Raw genomic sequence first — 16,662 nt, forward strand, 5'->3', positions numbered from 1 at the left:
TAGCTCTGCTGTTGTTTACTGTTGCTAGAACTGCACCAAAAATAAAAACGAGAAGAAAACCAGAAGGTCTTAAAACAGGGGCTTGATTTAAGGTGCAGGAAAAGGAGCTTCTTGTGAAATGTTTTGGAAACGGCAGAAGGTGGTTTTTTTATACCCCAGCAGCGCGGCGTGGGTGTGTGCGCTGTGTAGGCCTCGGCTTGCCGCTTCGCCCAGTTCCGTTTGGTGAATAATTAAACGGGCGCGGCCTGCGTCTGAGCTGCGGCGTATCGAGTTGCAGAACAGCAGACGCGGGTGTAACACTACGAGAGGAGCAGAAACAGGCTCATTCTAATCCGGCTAAATTACCCCGGGTGTCACTCTGCAGTGTTCGGCACTATATCTTCATTAGGCGTATTTATCTCTCGCTGCTCCAACATTTGATCTCGCGACATATGTTAGCGGGTCCCTGCTGACGGCGGGAAATCTATAATTCCTGAACCCGCCAAAACCCGACGCTGCTCGCTGACTGCTCCGGGTTCGCCGCTGTGCGCTGCGGAGTTTCTCTCTCCTCCTCTTTAATGTCGACTCGTGCGCGGCCTGGGATGGAGCGGGCTGCACACGAGAGCTTTTATTTATTTATTTGCCGCGTTCTCCGGGCTGAGGGGTAATCCGGTTCGCTCTTGCACGGATGTTCTCGCTGTGGTGAAGAGGCTGTGGACTCTCGGAGCTCGCTCGCGCGTTTGGGCTGAAGGACACTCGCTTTTCTTATTTCTTTTTTTTTCCTTTTGTCCACAAGGTTTCGGTCCGGCTTTGTGTTTTTGTGACAGACTCTTTGTGGAGGTGGGGGGGGGGGGGGGTTTGTTTGTTTGGGGGGTGGCGTGAACTGTGGGCCGGATGGAGTGTGCGGTGCGGTTGCCTGTGTGTGTGTGGGAGGACCCCCCCCCCCCCCCGTGTTTTATTTTTTTAAAAAGTGGTAGAGTGAAAGAGCAGAAGATGGAGGGGTTGTGTGAGTGGATCGGAGCGGAGAGAAGGACTCTTATTTCCTCTGGGAAGAGGGGAGGTGTTTCCCCCGAGCTCGAGCTCGCCTGTGTTTCCTCTCCAAAGAGCGTGCTGATTAAAAACCAGCCGCCCCCACTCCCCCTCCGCCTCCCGGCCTCCCGCCTCCGGCCCCGCCCTCCGCCTCCGCCCTCCCCAGCCTCCGCCCTCCACCTCCACCTCCCGCCTCAGCCTCCGCTCCGCCTCCCCAGCCCTCCCCAGCCCTCCCCAGCCCTCCCCAGCCCTCCCCAGCCCTTCCTCTTAATTGGCGCCTTGGTTTTCCAGGCGACGGGTGAAAATCCGAACCTGCCGGAACTTTCTGCTGATCTCAGCCGGGCTCCGAGCCAGCGTCTGTTCCCCACTCCGTCTCCCCGTCTGCACCCCCCGAAACCGTCTGAGAGCGCCATCGCGTTCCCACGGCGATGGCGCCTATCGCGATATTACAGCTGCAGTGTGACATGTCACGACATATGGGGTTACAGGGAGTAGAGTGAGAATAGAGGAGATACGGGCACACGCGGGTGAGGTGCGGGCACAGTGGGTGAGGTGCGGGCACAGCGGGTGAGGTGCGGGCACAGTGGATGAGGTGCGGGCACAGTGGGTGAGGTGAGGGCACAGTGGGTGAGGTGCGGGCACAGTGGGTAAGGTGCGGGCACAGCGGGTGAGGTGCGGGCACAGTGGGTGAGGTGTGGGCACAGCGGGTGAGGTGTGGGCACAGCGGGTGAGGTGTGGGCACAGTGGGTGAGGTGTGGGCACAGTGGGTGAGGTGCGGGCACAGTGGGTGAGGTGCGGGCACAGTGGGCACTCTGTTAGGAGGATTAATGGCAGGGCTCTACGCCCTCACTTATGATTACATATCAATGCTCTGGAGCAGAAAGGAGTGAATATGTACATGCGCTGCGATTTGTGATGGAGAGGGAGCGTGAAAGAGAGGGATGGAAAGAGAGGGAGAGAGAAATGGAGGGAGAGGGAGATGGAGAGAGAGATTGTGAGAGGGAGAGAGAAATGGAGGGAGATAGAGAGAGTGGGGTAGGGAGAGAGGGAGAGAGATGGAGGGAGATGTGGGAGTGGCATAGGGGAAGAGAGAGAGAGAGAAATGGAGGGAGATGGTGGGAGTGGGATAGGGAGAGAAAGAGAGAGATGGAGGGAGATGGTAGGAGTGGGATAGGGAGAGAGGGAGAGAGATGGAGGGAGATGGTAGGAGTGGGATAGGGAGAGAGGGAGAGAGATGGAGGGAGATGGTAGGAGTGGGATAGGGAGAGAGATGGTTCTCCCCTAGTTTGGCTCCTGCATTGATCAGTCTGTTCTGTTTTGCAGATAGGGAGGGTATTAATAGAAACAGTATGGCTAGCGGCTGTCTGTGAGAACACATTTGTTTGTGTGAAATGAACACGTTTCTGTGTTGTATGCTTAAATGTCACAGTTCAGATAAGGGCAGGTGCAGTCTGTGAGTTTTAATGGGTATGGAGATTCTATGTGTGTGTGTGTGTGTGCAGGAGTGAGATCCACACACACTCATCTGTTTCCCCTCCCTGGTTAAAAATCCTTGATAAAGAAATGAAATAAAATTAAATGAACTGAAGGACTCAGAAAAAGCATTTGGAGCTGAAAGAGAGGCTTCATTTTAAACAAATATTAGCGGCCATTTTGTGCAGATGTTCGCATATTCACACACTCTCCCCCCCAATCACACGCATGCAGTCGCCACTTATTTCACACCGGAAGACTACACAAACGTACGCAGCATAAAATGAGAATATATAAACTTTCTGCTTGAGCAGAGGAGCCTCTTTCAATCGATGAGATGTGGAGTGGAGCTCTCTCTCCATTGGGTAAAGCAACGTCCAATTAGGGGCTGTCGTGTAGGCCTGCCAGCCGTGGCCGGTCGCGTTCCCGCCCCCAGTGGGGGGGGGGGTCTGTGATAGCCTGACACCTGGCCCGGGAGGCTGATTAATGGAGGATCCTCGCCGCGGGGTTAGCCAGCGCTGACGCCGCTGTCAGCGGGTAAAAAGACCTCCGCCTGCCCGCTAGAACCCCCCCGGACACGCGCGATTGGGACGGAGAGGCGCCCCATGCTGGGGGTTTGCAAGTAAATGTCACGGCGAGAAAGGGTATGACTAATGCCCCCCGCCCCCCTGCCCCCCCCCCCTCGCTGGTTCACTCGGGCTCTGGTTCAGACCGCCCTCCTGCGTGAGCCAGGGGGATCTGTTAGCCCCTTTAAGCTGTGAGGTCACAAATACGAGACTAGAACGCTCTTAACTGAACATTCCAATGCTGATGTCACAATCGCTGCTGGTGGTAATTGGAAAGCGCTGGAGTTCTAGAACACTGGCAAAATAGCATTCCATAAGAACCTGCTCTCCTAAGGGTTAAACGATCAGAGAGCCGGTGCAGTGAAGGAGAAAATAAACTGCTCGTCTCTGTCAGGTGCTGGAGACCTTTTACACTGTGACTCAGAATGGCCAATTAGCAGCAGGCGCGTGCTATACAAGGCCTAATTGTGCTGTGTTTAGCCTGTGTGACTGCAGTTTGTGTGTGTGTGTGTGTGTGTGTGTGAAGATGGCTATAATGTGAGCACACGCCATCGTGGTAATAACAGAAAGCGTTGCCGGTGGGCGGAAGGGCGGAGGTGATGGTAAAAATAGCAGATTTGTCGGAGTTGTTGTCCGTGGACAGATGGCGCTGGGGGGGGGGCGCCTCTGAGGAATGTCACTGTAAGATTATTACAGTGCGCTGGTGAAGTGTTTTGCCCCCACCCCCCCACCCCGGGCCTCTGGGATCAATCGCTCTCTGCCCCACCCCCACCCCCACCCCGGCGCTGTGGTAATATACCGGGGCCTCCAGCCGTGGCCAATCGATGGAGTCAGGGCCTCGCTCACGGGGGGGGGTCACCATGTGCCCCCCCCCCCCCAGGGGGTCCAACCCCCGTCCAGCGTCACCCCCGCCAGCAGCTCAGATCAATGTTTTCTTTGTGTGGTGGTGGATGAGCTTCTTTTTTTTTTTTAACAAAAATTTTTGATGCTGCCCCCCCCCTCCTTCTCCCTGATTTGGAACGCCCAGTCGTGTTTTGCGAGTGCTCGTTGATACCAGTTCCGCTTTTGATTGGGCAGAGTGCCGACAAGCACATGCTCGCTGCGTTAGAGCGTCCCAGTGCCAGTGAGTCAGGGAGTGAGGGAGTCAGTGAGTCCCAGTGTCAGGGAGTCAGGGAGTCAGGGAGTCAGTGAGTCCCAGTGCCAGAGAGTCAGGGAGTCAGGGAGTCAGAGAGTCAGGAGAGTCAGAGAGTCAGAGAGTCAGAGAGTCAGAGAGTCAGAGAGTCAGAGAGTCAGGAGTCAGGAGAGTCAGAGAGTCGAGAGTCAGAGAGTCACGAAACTAGCACAGATAAGTCAGAGCGCAGATAGTCAGAGAGTCGGTCGAGGCAGGGAGGTGTAGCCTACACATAATATTATTCCAATATCAATTTCTGGCGAGGAGTGTAAGGCAATATCTTCAAGGTCGATTTATTTTCCATTTTATTTTCAATAATTATTTTTAGTGTTATTTTAAATATTTATAATGTCTTTTGTTTTTTTATTTTTTGTAATAATTATACTCAGTTTTTTGTTCTGGCTGCCAAGTAAAGGCGAGCTGCGGCAGTAGTCCGTCGTGGTCATGTGACACATTGATTTTGCGCTGGGGGGGCTGGGCGCTGTTCAACTGTTGTTGAAGTCCGGTCACAAGGTCTCCACGACCCCTGAACTCTGCCCAATAAGACCGTGCGGAGGAAACGCCTGGCTGCACACAGCCGTGAGGACAGTTTTTTTTTTTTTCCCTTTTCTTTTTTTCCTTCTTTTTTTCCCCTCCCTTTGCTGAACCGGGAGTCCGCTAACCTCCTGCTCCGGCGCTGTCCTTGGTGCTGAAAGCGGCGTCTAGTCGCTCTATCTCAGCGGTGTCTAGTCGCTCTATCTCAGCGGTGTCTAGCCGCTCTATCTCAGCGGTGTCTAGCCGCTCTATCTCAGCGGTGTCTAGCCGCTCTATCTCAGCGGTGTCTAGCCGCTCTATCTCAGCGGTGTCTAGTCGCTCTATCTCAGCGGTGTCTAGCCGCTCTATCTCAGCGGTTCCTCTCTTTGCGGAACCAATTAGCCGTTTCGTCCGTGATAACGCGACGCAAATAGAGAGCGTCGACAGCGGTGATAACTTGGCGGCTTTTCCGCCAAGACCGTTAGAAAAGGGTTCTGAATGGGTTTGCACACACCTCCTGTCCCGTTTTTGTTTTGTTTAGAGGATATAGGAAAATGCAGCTTTTTTTTACGCTTTATTTTTTCCGTGACGAGAAGCGAGGAGAGGAGCTCTCAGCGTGAAAAAGCCGAAGCGCGCGATTCGCCGTCTCCGCCTCTTCAGCAACCGTCCCGCCGTGCCGTCCCGCGCGGAGCAGCACGCTCGAAACCGCCGTGATCTGGAGCAGCGAGGAGGGGGGGGGGAAACCAGCCTGTAATTGCCCCCCACCCCCCCCCCCGAAACGCCTCTGAACTAGCCTCCCCTGAACCACATAACTGTATCAGATGGGAAATTAATCGTCAGACAGAAATTACTGCTTTGAACCGTGCGAAACATTGAGACGAGGAAAGGCGCTAATTTTATTTTATTTAATTTATTTATTTATTTTTTTAGGCGAGCCGTTCCGGCTGTGCGTGGGCGCGTCTCGTCCTCAGCCGACGCTCCGCGGCGAACGCCGCGACGTCTGAGATCCCCGCCGGCCGCTCGCGCTGCCGCTAACGGTCTCGGGCCACTCGCGGTTAGCACGTTAGCCTCCGCACGTTAGCCTCCGGCGCTAAAGCCTTAATTAAAGCCGCCGCTCGACGTTCGGCGGGATTTCACGCTTTCTTAATTGCCGTCATTAAAAGCATCAGGCTGGCCCCAGGCACAGGCACTGCTCATCAGCAGTGTGCTGTTTGTTGTCCTCAGTGTAGTTCCCCCCCCCCCCTTCTTTCACGCTCATTTAATTTTAGCAGTGAGTCACAGGCTTGGCTGAGGTCAGACCAGGTCACTTCTGCCCGATTTGGGACTGATGATGTTGTTTGGAGAAATTACCCACTGCAGTGAACAGTTATATGAAGTTATACTGTCTTATTTTAGAAGTGGATATTCACTCACTTTCCCTCTAGCGCACACATACCCCCCCCCCCCCACACGCACGCATCTCCTGTGGTGGGGGGGTATGGGGGGGTGGGGGCTGGAAGTAGACTTCACCTCCGCCTGTCTCACAGCCTCTCATTACGCTGCCTGTATAATGCCCTGATTTCTGACTCCGCCCCCTTTGCACTCCGCGGTGTCGCCTGGGCGACGGTACCCGTGGGAACTGCGGGTCGATACTTCATCAATTCTCCGAAACCCCTGTGGGGTGCGGCCCCATCGCTCCCCATCAACCCCTTGGCGTGTTGCCATGGGGACAGTGCAGCCCACATTCTAAACTTTGTACTCTTCTGTCCACGTTCAGCTTGTGATTTTGAGCTCGAAGAGACTCGATGCGAGGATGCTCAGGTGATGAGAGTGCTCTCCTGGGCGCCCTCCTACCTGTGCAGCTGAACTGACGTCTCCTAGCAACCGCATCACCATCAGCCAATCAGGGCCTGGCCTGCTGTCTCTTGCCCCCCAGGAAAGGCTATGTAAATGGAACGGGGGCAAATACTCCTCCAACCTTTCAGACACCAGTTAAATTCCTGAGATTTCTGACAGTCCTGACACTCAGTGCAGAGACTAGGGGGTTCCCCGGTGTCCTGGCTAAATTCCCAACCCGGCTCTCTCAACCTGCCACCTAATCTTCCCCTGATTTAATCGGTTAAAAAAAAAATAGCTCTCTGCCTCCCCACCTCAACTGATGTGTGGTGAGCGTTCTGGTGCAAAATGGCTGCCGTGCACTTTGAGCATCTGGAAAACTGCTATACAAGTGCAGCAGATTATTAACAGAAAGTGTGTATTTTTTTGGCTGCTGATTCCTGCGGGATGTTCCCGTGCAGCCCGGGTGGTCTGGAGCGGAGGCTCACCTGATTTAGCGCTGAAAGGCCCAGCGGCCCTGAGGAGCCCTGGAACAGCGTCCCGCACACCGGCCCGAAAACCCTCCAAACACGCCAAACGTGCTCCCGGCCGCAGCGGGAAATTCCGCTCGGAAAATTCCGCTCGGAAAATCACTGTGACTTAGCCACCCCCCACCCCCCCAGAATCGTCCCGATCAGAGTCTGTTCTCCTCCTGACCCCTGACCCCCGCCGCTGAGGGTTTCCTTTCCAGGGGATAAAACTGTGAGGCGCTCAGCTCCTGAGTGCCTGCCCTGTGACACGCTGCACAGCCAGGGCTGCGTTTCTGCCTTCCCCCACACACAGGGTGAAGGGTTCATCTCTCTCTTTCTCTCTCTATCGCTTTCTGTCTCTCTCTCTGTCTACCCTCCCACAGGCCATAGGTTTCATCTCTCTCTCCCTCTCTCTCTCTCTCTTTCTCTCTGTCTATTGTCCCGAAGGCCATAGAGTTCATCTCTCTCTTTCTATCTCTCTCTCTCGATCTATCCTCCCACAGGCCATAAGGTTCATCCTTTTGCAGACCGCATTTCTGTCTCTGTCTCTCTCACTCTCTGCATCTCTCGGTCTCTTGCTCTCTCTCTTTCTCTCTCTCTCTCTGGCTCTCTGTAGCTCTCTGGGGTACTGAATGAAATGCAAGCGCTGTGGTGGGGTAATGGTTAAGAAGGAAACCCGGCCTGTAACTCAGAGGTTGCCAGTTCGATTCCCGGCCATGCCTCTGCGGTTTGTACCCTTGGGCAAAGGCACTTAACCTGAAGTGCTTCAGTAAATATCCGGCCGTATAAATGGATTGTGTGTGAGGAACGTGAGCAGTGTGCGTCGCTCGGGATAAGAGCATCCGCTGTACGGTCAGATCCTGGGGCACAGGCTTGGGCTCTGCGCTTACTGCAGTACCAAAATCAGGCGTTTTGGCACAGTTTTCAACACATTTTCAAAAACAGCCTTGGCACCATTTCTGACACAAAACGACCAATGTAAAAACTTAGCACTGTTTCCAACACAGCATTATTGAAACTAGATTTCACAGTTTCCAACGCAACATAACCAAAATTACACTTGGCACTGTTCATAACAGATTACTGAAGCTAAATTTTACAAATTTCCAACACAACATTACCAAAATTACAGTTGGCACAACACATTACTGAAACTGGATTTCATACAGCTTCTGACACAACATTACTGAAATTAGACTTCGCAGTTTATAGCACGACATTTTGTGTGTGTGTGTGTGTGTGTGTGTGTGTGACAGTGAGTGAGTGAGTGTGTGACAGTGAGTGTGTGTGAGTGAGTGAGTGAGTGTGTGACAGTGATTGTGTGTGTGTGTGTGTGTGACAGTGAGTGTGTGTGTGTGTGTGTGAGTGTGAGTGTGTGACAGTGAGTGTGTGTGTGTGTGTGAGTGAGTGAGTGTGCGTGTGTACCCATAAGGCACTGCTCTCCCGCACCATCTGCAGCCCGCTCTCCTCAGAGCGAGGGATGAGTGACATCATTCTCCACAGGAGCGACATCATCGCCTGCATGCACAGCAAATAACACACGCTATTCTTATTACCCCCTCCCCTCCCCCCCCCCCCTCCCTGAAGCCGGGGAAAGGTTACCTCAACACGGGGAACCGCCAGTCAGAAGCAGGGCCTGTGAATAATTACCCACTTCTGCAAGGTGACATTTGTAAATGAGTCCTCCGCGGCGGAGGGCTGGGCGCGCGGGTGATTAAAACGGCCGTGGGCCTGAGAGCGGGGGGCCTCCCCGAGGACCGGGCGCCCCCAGATCCATATTCATATCCGTGCTAAACATTCCCCCCCGTCCTGTGAAACGCGTGCCTCTCACAGCACCAATCAAAAAAACCAGAGCGTCCCGGCTTCCCGGGGGGGGGTGGGAGGGTGGCTGTTTTTATTTCCGTTTCCCCTTGGGGGGCGTCCCGCCGGTAAACCTGGCTCGTACCCGAGGCACGTGTGGAGCGAACTCCCCCGTGTGCGAAGGGTGGCGTTCGCTGTTCTCCGTGTTCTGGGTTGTAAGTCGACATCCGCTACCAGACGTCCCGCTGGGCTGCAGTTCTGGTCTCACTGTTGGTAAGACTCACTGGGCTGTAGTTCTGCTGGTCTCACTGTTGGTAAGACTCACTGGGCTGTAGTTCTGCCGGTCTCACTGTTGGTAAGACTCACTGGGCTGTAGTTCTGCCGGTCTCACTGTTGGTAAGACTCACTGGGCTGCAGTTCTGGTCTCACTGTTGGTAAGACTCACTGGGCTGTAGTTCTGCTGGTCTCACTGTTGGTAAGACTCACTGGGCTGCAGGTCTGCTGGTCTCACTGTTGGTAAGACTCACTGGGCTGTAGTTCTGCCGGTCTCACTGTTGGTAAGACTCACTGGGCTGTAGTTCTGCTGGTCTCACTGTTGGTAAGACTCACTGGGCTGTAGTTCTGCTGGTCTCACTGTTGGTAAGACTCACTGGGCTGTAGTTCTGCTGGTCTCACTGTTGGTAAGACTCACTGGGCTGTAGTTCTGCTGGTCTCACTGTTGGTAAGACTCACTGGGCTGTAGTTCTGTAATCCTCTAAAAATGGATTACAAAATACTTAAGACAAAAAGAAGTTGCTGTATTTAGAGTAACCGTGAAATGTGAAAATGTGGTTTGACATATCAAAGCCAACTGTTAACCTTTGCTTGTGCGAGCTGTTGCCCTTTTATATTGCAACATTCAGGAAGCTTTTCATTGGACAATGAGGCTTAATGAAACCCAGAATGGGTGGAGCTACCATGTGCTGTCACTCACTGACCAATCACGGAGCTTTCGGTCCAGAGCAGGACCCTATGATTGGTTCCAGTCATCGAGTCGTTTGCTGCAGTTCTCTGCAGTTCTGTGTTGCCCCTGATTGTTGCGGGCCATTGTTTCCATGGTTATCAGCTTAGCAATTAAGGTCTGCCGTTATTTCGCTCGGATGGAATGGGGCTGTGTTGCTGGCCAACGATTTAAACTGCCAGGTTTTTAATTCGCAGGCCAATAAATTTTTTAGAGGACAGAGAAAATGGGGCTCGGTGCCTAAGTGAGGTTTCCTCGAGGTGGTGGTGTTGGGGGTGTGGGGGGCGGGGCGGGGGGAGGTGGGGGGGTTCCAGGGGCGTTAATTTTCGGGGGTTTGTGGCTCGGTCCTTAATCTGTTAAAGCAGCTGGTTAATCGTATTCTCTTTTGACACCGAGAGCTCTGCTGCAGATGAAGTGTCGGGTTCCAGAAGATGGCCCTGTACGGACAGTGTGATTTTAAAATAGTCCAAGCCTTCATGTCTGGCACATGAATTTTTAATGAATACCACTTGTAGCCAACGAGTGCATTACTGACATCTTAGAAGCAGCTTAAAGCATTTGTAATACAGTAAATGTCTTTGATCCGCAATTTCAGTCGCATTTAAGTGGTGCTTCGTATTTCTGTTGTTACCCCACACTTATCTGTGCTTAGTTTTATTAGCCCAAACGCGCCCGTGTTGTATTAAATGTGCGTCGGTTTGTGCCGTTTGTCAGAAATGCCAGTGATTTCGTGTTGAGTGATGGGTTTGTAAAAAGGCAGATTCGCAGAGGGAAGGGTGGATGATGATGGAGTGAGTGAGTGAAAGAGAAGCTTTGGGAAGCTTTTGGGGGGGGGGGGGGGCAGATCAGGAAAATCAGATTTAGGACGTCCCCCCCCATCTATGGCAGATTTCCTTCCCAGTGTAATTTAACTTTATGAAGTGTAACCAGCTGATAACTGGGTTTAATTTGACATTTTCTATCATTTGCAATGCCTGGCACATGTCAATAAGAGAGGCTTGCTTTGGGTTAAAATCTGTTCGAGTGCAAATTTATGGAAGAAGTTAAAAAAACGTGCCCTCGGCCACCTTCATTGATCGGTTGCTGGAGTAAAGCCTGGAGTACGCGGGGGTGCCCCCAGGCCTGGATTAGACACGGCAACCTCCTGCCTTCGCCGTGGCTTTGGCCCGTAATCCGGACTGTGTCCAAATCAGCCTGCCCACCACTGTGCACTCAAAATGAGTACTGTCTGTTCAGCATACTGCATACTGTTTAGTGTACGCGATGGGCAGTATGCAGAAAATATCCTTCACCGCCCCCTAGTGGCTTACTGTAGGCTGTAAGGCTGGGAGTGTGGGAGCTTGGTTTTGTGGGACTCAAAGGACGAAGGACAGCTCCACACTAAGAGGGGGGGGGGATTTCTCCCAACTGTATCTGACTGCAGGTACTGCCTCGCATAATCAATCAAGCAATTAATAAATCTATTATGTGAGTTTAATAGGGCCCCGTTACAGACTGCAGATCAATTAATAGCTAATTAGAAGCTCCAGAGCAGCACTCCCAAGGGTCTCTAAGTCTGTGTCTACTGGTGAACACTGGTGTGTGTGTGTGTGTGTGTGTGTGTGTGCGCGCGTGCGTGCGTACCACAGATTACAAATGCACCAAAAGAATTGCATGTCTTTTCAGACAACAAAAAAAAAAAAAAATCAAATAGTCAATTTTTGCCCAGCAGTAAAAATGTCCTCATTTACTAGAGCATAGAGATGGCCGAATCGCATCGATTTATGCCCCCCCCCCCCGCCTCCAAAACGGCTTTTTATATTGTTGCAGGTTTTTATGGCTAGAATTTAATATATATATATTTTAATTTGCTCTGTGGATTGCTGGCCACTTTGGATCAGATCACTGTGATTGGTTGGCGGGGTGGTGAGGGGGCCGGGGGAGGGGGGTTGTGGTGGGGGGGGGTCTTAACGGCCCGTCGCAGGTTTCCGCGCAGCTGTCCTGCAGCAGGGAGATGCGTGGGGAACGGCGCTGTCGCTGTGCTGGAATTCGATCGCCGCCCCCCCTCAAAGGGGGCTGACAGAGAGGTGTAATGAGGTCACCGACCCCCCCCCCCTCCTTTTTCCTCCTAATTATTTTCCCGGGGGCGCCCTGTGTGGCCTCGCTGCGGGTTTGTGGGCCGAGCGGTAACGACGGGATTTCTCTCTCTTCTCTCCTCCCTCTCTCACCTTCTCTCTCTCTCTCTCCCTCTCTCTCTCTCTGTCTCTCTCTCTCTCTCTTCTTCGTCCTCTTTCTCTCTCTCTCTCCCTCTCTCCTCTCTCTCTCTCTCTCTCTCTCTCTCTGTCTCTCTCTCTCACTGACTCCTCCTCTCTCTCTCTCTCTCTCTTCTCTCTCTCTCTGCAGCGGAGCGTGTCGAACACTGTGCGCTAATCTCATTAATAAGGGGGGGCGGGGGTGCGGGGGGGGGCGCTGTTTGTGTCGCCGGTTTTTCCGTCGGCCGTGTTTTCGGCGCTACCGGTGAAGCGGATTTTGCGGGGGGTTGATGGGGGGTGGGCTGTGACCCACTGGGGCATCCTTTGTTTTTCAGCCCTGTTCTTTCTCTTCGTTGGCCTCTTTCCTCCTCCTATTCTCTGTCTCTTTTCCCCCCCAGACAGGTTTTCTCAGATTGATTTCTGGCTGGTAGGCGGCCGCAGGGAGGTGTGTGGCTGTGTGGGGCGGGGGGGACGGGGGAGCGGGGCCTGTCCGCCCGCCAGCAGCCTCCGCTGTGGCCATCTGCCCGCTGGCGTGTACCAGCACTGTTCAGGAGGAATATCCCTGTCATGCGTGTCAACCAGCTTTTCATTTTCATGCTGAATGCCCATTGGCCGGGTGCAGTAAGGTAAATAAATCCCTGCGTTCTGATTGGCAGATCACATCAAGCGGAAGGCGCGGCGGCGGCCGTCCTGGGGGCGGGGCATCATCCGCAAGAAGAAGACCTACCTGAAGAAGGAGGAGGCGGAGGGGGAGGAGCTGGACGAGGGGGCGGCGGCCGAGGACGCGGCGGGCCCCAGCGACACCGCGCTGACTCAGGACGAGGACTCGTCGTGCGACGCCATGGACCCGCCCCCCGCCCAGAACGGGCCTGAGGCCAACGGCCACACCCTCTCCACCGAGGAGGAGAGCTCCAACGAGCCCCCCGGCCCCGCCCCCGCCTCTGCCCCGCCCAAGCAGGAAGCCCCGCCCTCAAACCCCCAGCCGCAGGACTGCATGAACGGAGACGAATCCCTGGACAGCCTGGACAGCGAGGCCAACCGAAAGGGGGACGGAGGGGAGGAGCCGGGCCCCGCCCCCGCCAGCCAGGAGGGCGGAGCCTCAGAGGGGGGTGACGGGGAGGAGCGTCCGGGGGAGTCGAGCGAGGGGGACCCCGATAAAGAAGGTGAGGGGCGTTAACCCTTTACGCTGTGAGGTCACAAACACGTGATCAGAGTGTTCTTAACGGAACATTCCGGTGCTGATGTCACAATCGCCGCTGGTAACTGAAAGCAACAGAGTTCTAGAACACTGGCTTTTGGCCTCTGAAAGAAGAACATGATGGCACACGATGCCACCCTCGAATTCCAGGGGTGTGTGGCCCATTCGTGCGCTAGAACAGTGTTTCGACAGACACCCCCATGCCCCCATACGTCCCCCCTCCCCCTCCCCTTGTTCTGACTTGCTCTGAAGTTTCTGATGTGCAGATGAAAATGTTTATTTTTCGACATGAGGGTCACGGTTGTTCCAGAGCACACACAAGCTGCTCTTATATTCAATAAAAAACCACAAAATAAGTTCTGTAGATGCTGTGCAGCTCAGGGATTTCACATAATTTCATATTTGAGGATTGTGTTGCTCCTGTGATCAGATATTCCCACGCTGAATCCTCACTTTTTTCATCTTTTTATTTTTGATTATTTTTTTTTTGTTGCCTCGAGCTTTGCATGAAATTCCTGCTTTGGCTGCGTAAATAAATAACTGTAGCGGAAAAAACTCAGTCGGAGGTCTGCAGTTGCTCTCTCACACAGAGAACGATTAAACAACACCCAGGTGTGGGAGGTAGTTATTCCTCAATGTTAATTGTAAAAAAATAAAATAAATAAATAAATAGTAAAATACAGGTCAGATTCTGAAGCACAGCACTTCTGGTCCAGGTCTCTGAGCTGTGATCTCACTCCAGTGTTCAGTCCGCTGTAGGGTTCCACTCAGCTCAGGTGTGTCTGACCTGCAGGTGAGCTCTGTCGCTAAACTCCTCCCTAGTCGGAACACAACGAAGGAAAAGCAGCGATGCTGTGGGACCTCATGGCCCCCCCCCCTCCCGCCGTCCTGCCCCCTCCCCCAACACACACACACACACAGCTCATGAGCGGTGCATATGCTGATTTCCCCCTGGACGAGTGCCGATCGGTAGTTTGTAGTGAGTATGAATTTGAGCGAGGAGGGGGGGGCAGGTCCGACCCCCCCAGGGTGGATGTGTTTTCTCCCTGCCTGGGGGGGGCAGGTCCGACCCCCCCAGGGTGGATGTGTTTTCTCCCTGCCTGGGGGGGGCAGGTCCGACCCCCCCATGGTGGATGTGTTTTCTCCCTGCCTGCCCTTTGCTCTTAAACGTTTGCTCATTTATCTGCAGTGAGCCGACAGCTCTGTGTGAGTCATCAGCACGCGCTGAATTAAAGAGGACTGAGCGCACACACACACACACACACACACTCTCTCTCTCTCTCTCTCACACACACACACACACACACCCTCTCTCTCTCTCTCTCACACACACACACACACACACACACACACACACACACACACACACACACACACCACACACACACACACACACACACTCTCTCTCTCTCACTCACACACTCACGCACACACACACTCACACACACACACACACTCACACACGCGCACACACTCGCTCTCACACACACACATGCACACACTCTCTCACACACATACACTCGCACACACACACACATACGTGCACACACTCTCATACACTCACAGACACACACACACGCACACATTAGGTGTAATAACAGTGTGATGTGTTTGTGTACCTGTGGCAGGTGTGTCCAGAGTGAAGAGGTGCAGGAAGACTCCTCCTGAGCAGGCCAAGGCAATGACGGCTGTGGAGGAGAGGCCCGAGGACTCGCCGCCGCCCCCTCTGGTGGTGGATCACGAGCGGTTACAGGTGAGCAGCCCGCTTACCCGCACGCACCTGGGTCATGGGTAGTGGGTGAGTGAGGTGTAGTCGGTGGAGGGGTGTTGGGTGCTGGGTTGGAGGAGTGGTTGGTAGTGGATAGTAGGTGCTGGGTTGGGGGGGTGATTGGTAGTGGGTAGTAGGTGGTTTTGGGGGGCAGTGGGTAGTAGGTGGTGAGTGAGGTGGTGGTTGGGTGGGGGGGTAGTTGGTGGTTTGGGGTGGGTGATGGGGGATGTTGTAATTATTGAAATGGAAGAATGGAAGCGAGGTGCTGGGTAATTGCTGGGAAGATTGCTGCTCTGGTCCCCAGCAGGACCTGGTTGGAGGATAAAATATCCGCTGGTTTCCCGCATGTTTCTCTTATTTATGGTTGTTTTTTTTTGTGTTTTTTTGGTCTTTCTGTCCCGCTGAACTGTGCTGAAGCAGCTTGAGCGTGATTGGGCGTTTGGGTGGAGGCGTTTGGGTAATGGCTGTGGGGGCGTGTGGGTAAAAAAAACACACACACACACACACACGCTGAAAACAGCTCAGCGGCCTCCATTCCACGCCATTAACGGGTCTCCGTGTCTCCGCTCCTCTGTTCTGCGTTCTCTCGAACCCGAGCGGCAGAGGAATTATTCCCGCTTAATGATGGATTGAGGCGGAACCGAGAAACACGGCCTGAGTTTGGGGGGGGGGGGGGGTGGCTAACCACTGCTGACTTCCTGCGGTCTCTGAGGTTTCCATGGCAGCACATAACAGGCTTTTCCTCCACCTTGTGGCTGAACCCTCAGGGGTTCAGAGTTCAGAGTTCAGGGTTCAGGGTTCAGCCTCCTTTAGATGCCCATTCCACTCTGTTGCTTCTGGGAGGAAGAATTGTCTCTTTAAAAAGACTTCCGACAGTGTGAGAGATGTAGAACAAGGAAGTCCAAGAACCTTGTGTAATAAATCTGTAATGAAGCATTATAAATGCGTAATAAATGCTTAATAAATGCATAATAAACGTATAATAAATGTGTGACAAATCTCATTGGGTGATTTCTCCTTTCCTTTGTCAGGCATTTCACCCAATCAGGCCTTTTTCATGCGCTGGGAGAGGTGCACTTGTCGTGCGCTCTGATTGGCCGCGTTAGACGTGTCATGCACTCTGATTGGCCGCGGTAGATATTTTTTCTGCTGTGGTTGGCCAAGCACGGCTGAGTAGGCCGTGGCTGTAGTAGCTGATTAAATAATAATTGGTTATTTAAAAGAGACTGCTTTTACATGATTAAAGGGCAGTTTTGACATGGGATTGGTTATAGGAGAGTGAAGTTACATCATTGGTTGTTATAGGATGGCATTGTTAGGTTATCGCTTTATAAACAAGAGTGGGGTCACATGGTTGGTTTTTAAAGGGTTATTTGAATGGTTATTATTTGCTTAATGAAGTAGAATGACTAAGAAAAAAAGTGCTTGTGTGTGCATGTGTGTGTGTGCATGTGTGTGTGTGTGCGTGTGTGTGTGTGTGCGCGTGTGTGTGTGTGTGTGTGTGTGTGCGCGTGTCTACTGAAGTGCTTGACTATGACAGTGAGAGGAATTGTCCATTAGTTTTAAAGATTTACTCACACCACAATTTTAGAAAGTATGATTAATAATTA

The 16,662-nt window shown here is 53.0% G+C and overlaps 1 protein-coding gene across 4 annotated transcripts in view; it reads left to right on the plus strand.

Annotated features, from left to right (window-relative positions):
* The window catches only part of atad2b (ATPase family AAA domain containing 2B), a 62,156-nt gene that overhangs the window by 33,351 nt on the left and 12,143 nt on the right, over positions 1 to 16,662 (plus strand). For all 4 annotated transcript variants that reach the window (XM_064340751.1, XM_064340749.1, XM_064340750.1 and 1 more), the window contains 2 exons: positions 12,743 to 13,249; positions 14,913 to 15,037. In XM_064340751.1, the coding sequence (XP_064196821.1) occupies positions 12,743 to 13,249; positions 14,913 to 15,037 (632 nt within the window). The remainder of the gene's footprint in view (positions 1 to 12,742; positions 13,250 to 14,912; positions 15,038 to 16,662) is intronic.

The sequence above is a fragment of the Anguilla rostrata genome, chromosome 6 (genome assembly GCF_018555375.3).
Source record: "Anguilla rostrata isolate EN2019 chromosome 6, ASM1855537v3, whole genome shotgun sequence".
Taxonomy (NCBI): domain Eukaryota; kingdom Metazoa; phylum Chordata; class Actinopteri; order Anguilliformes; family Anguillidae; genus Anguilla; species Anguilla rostrata.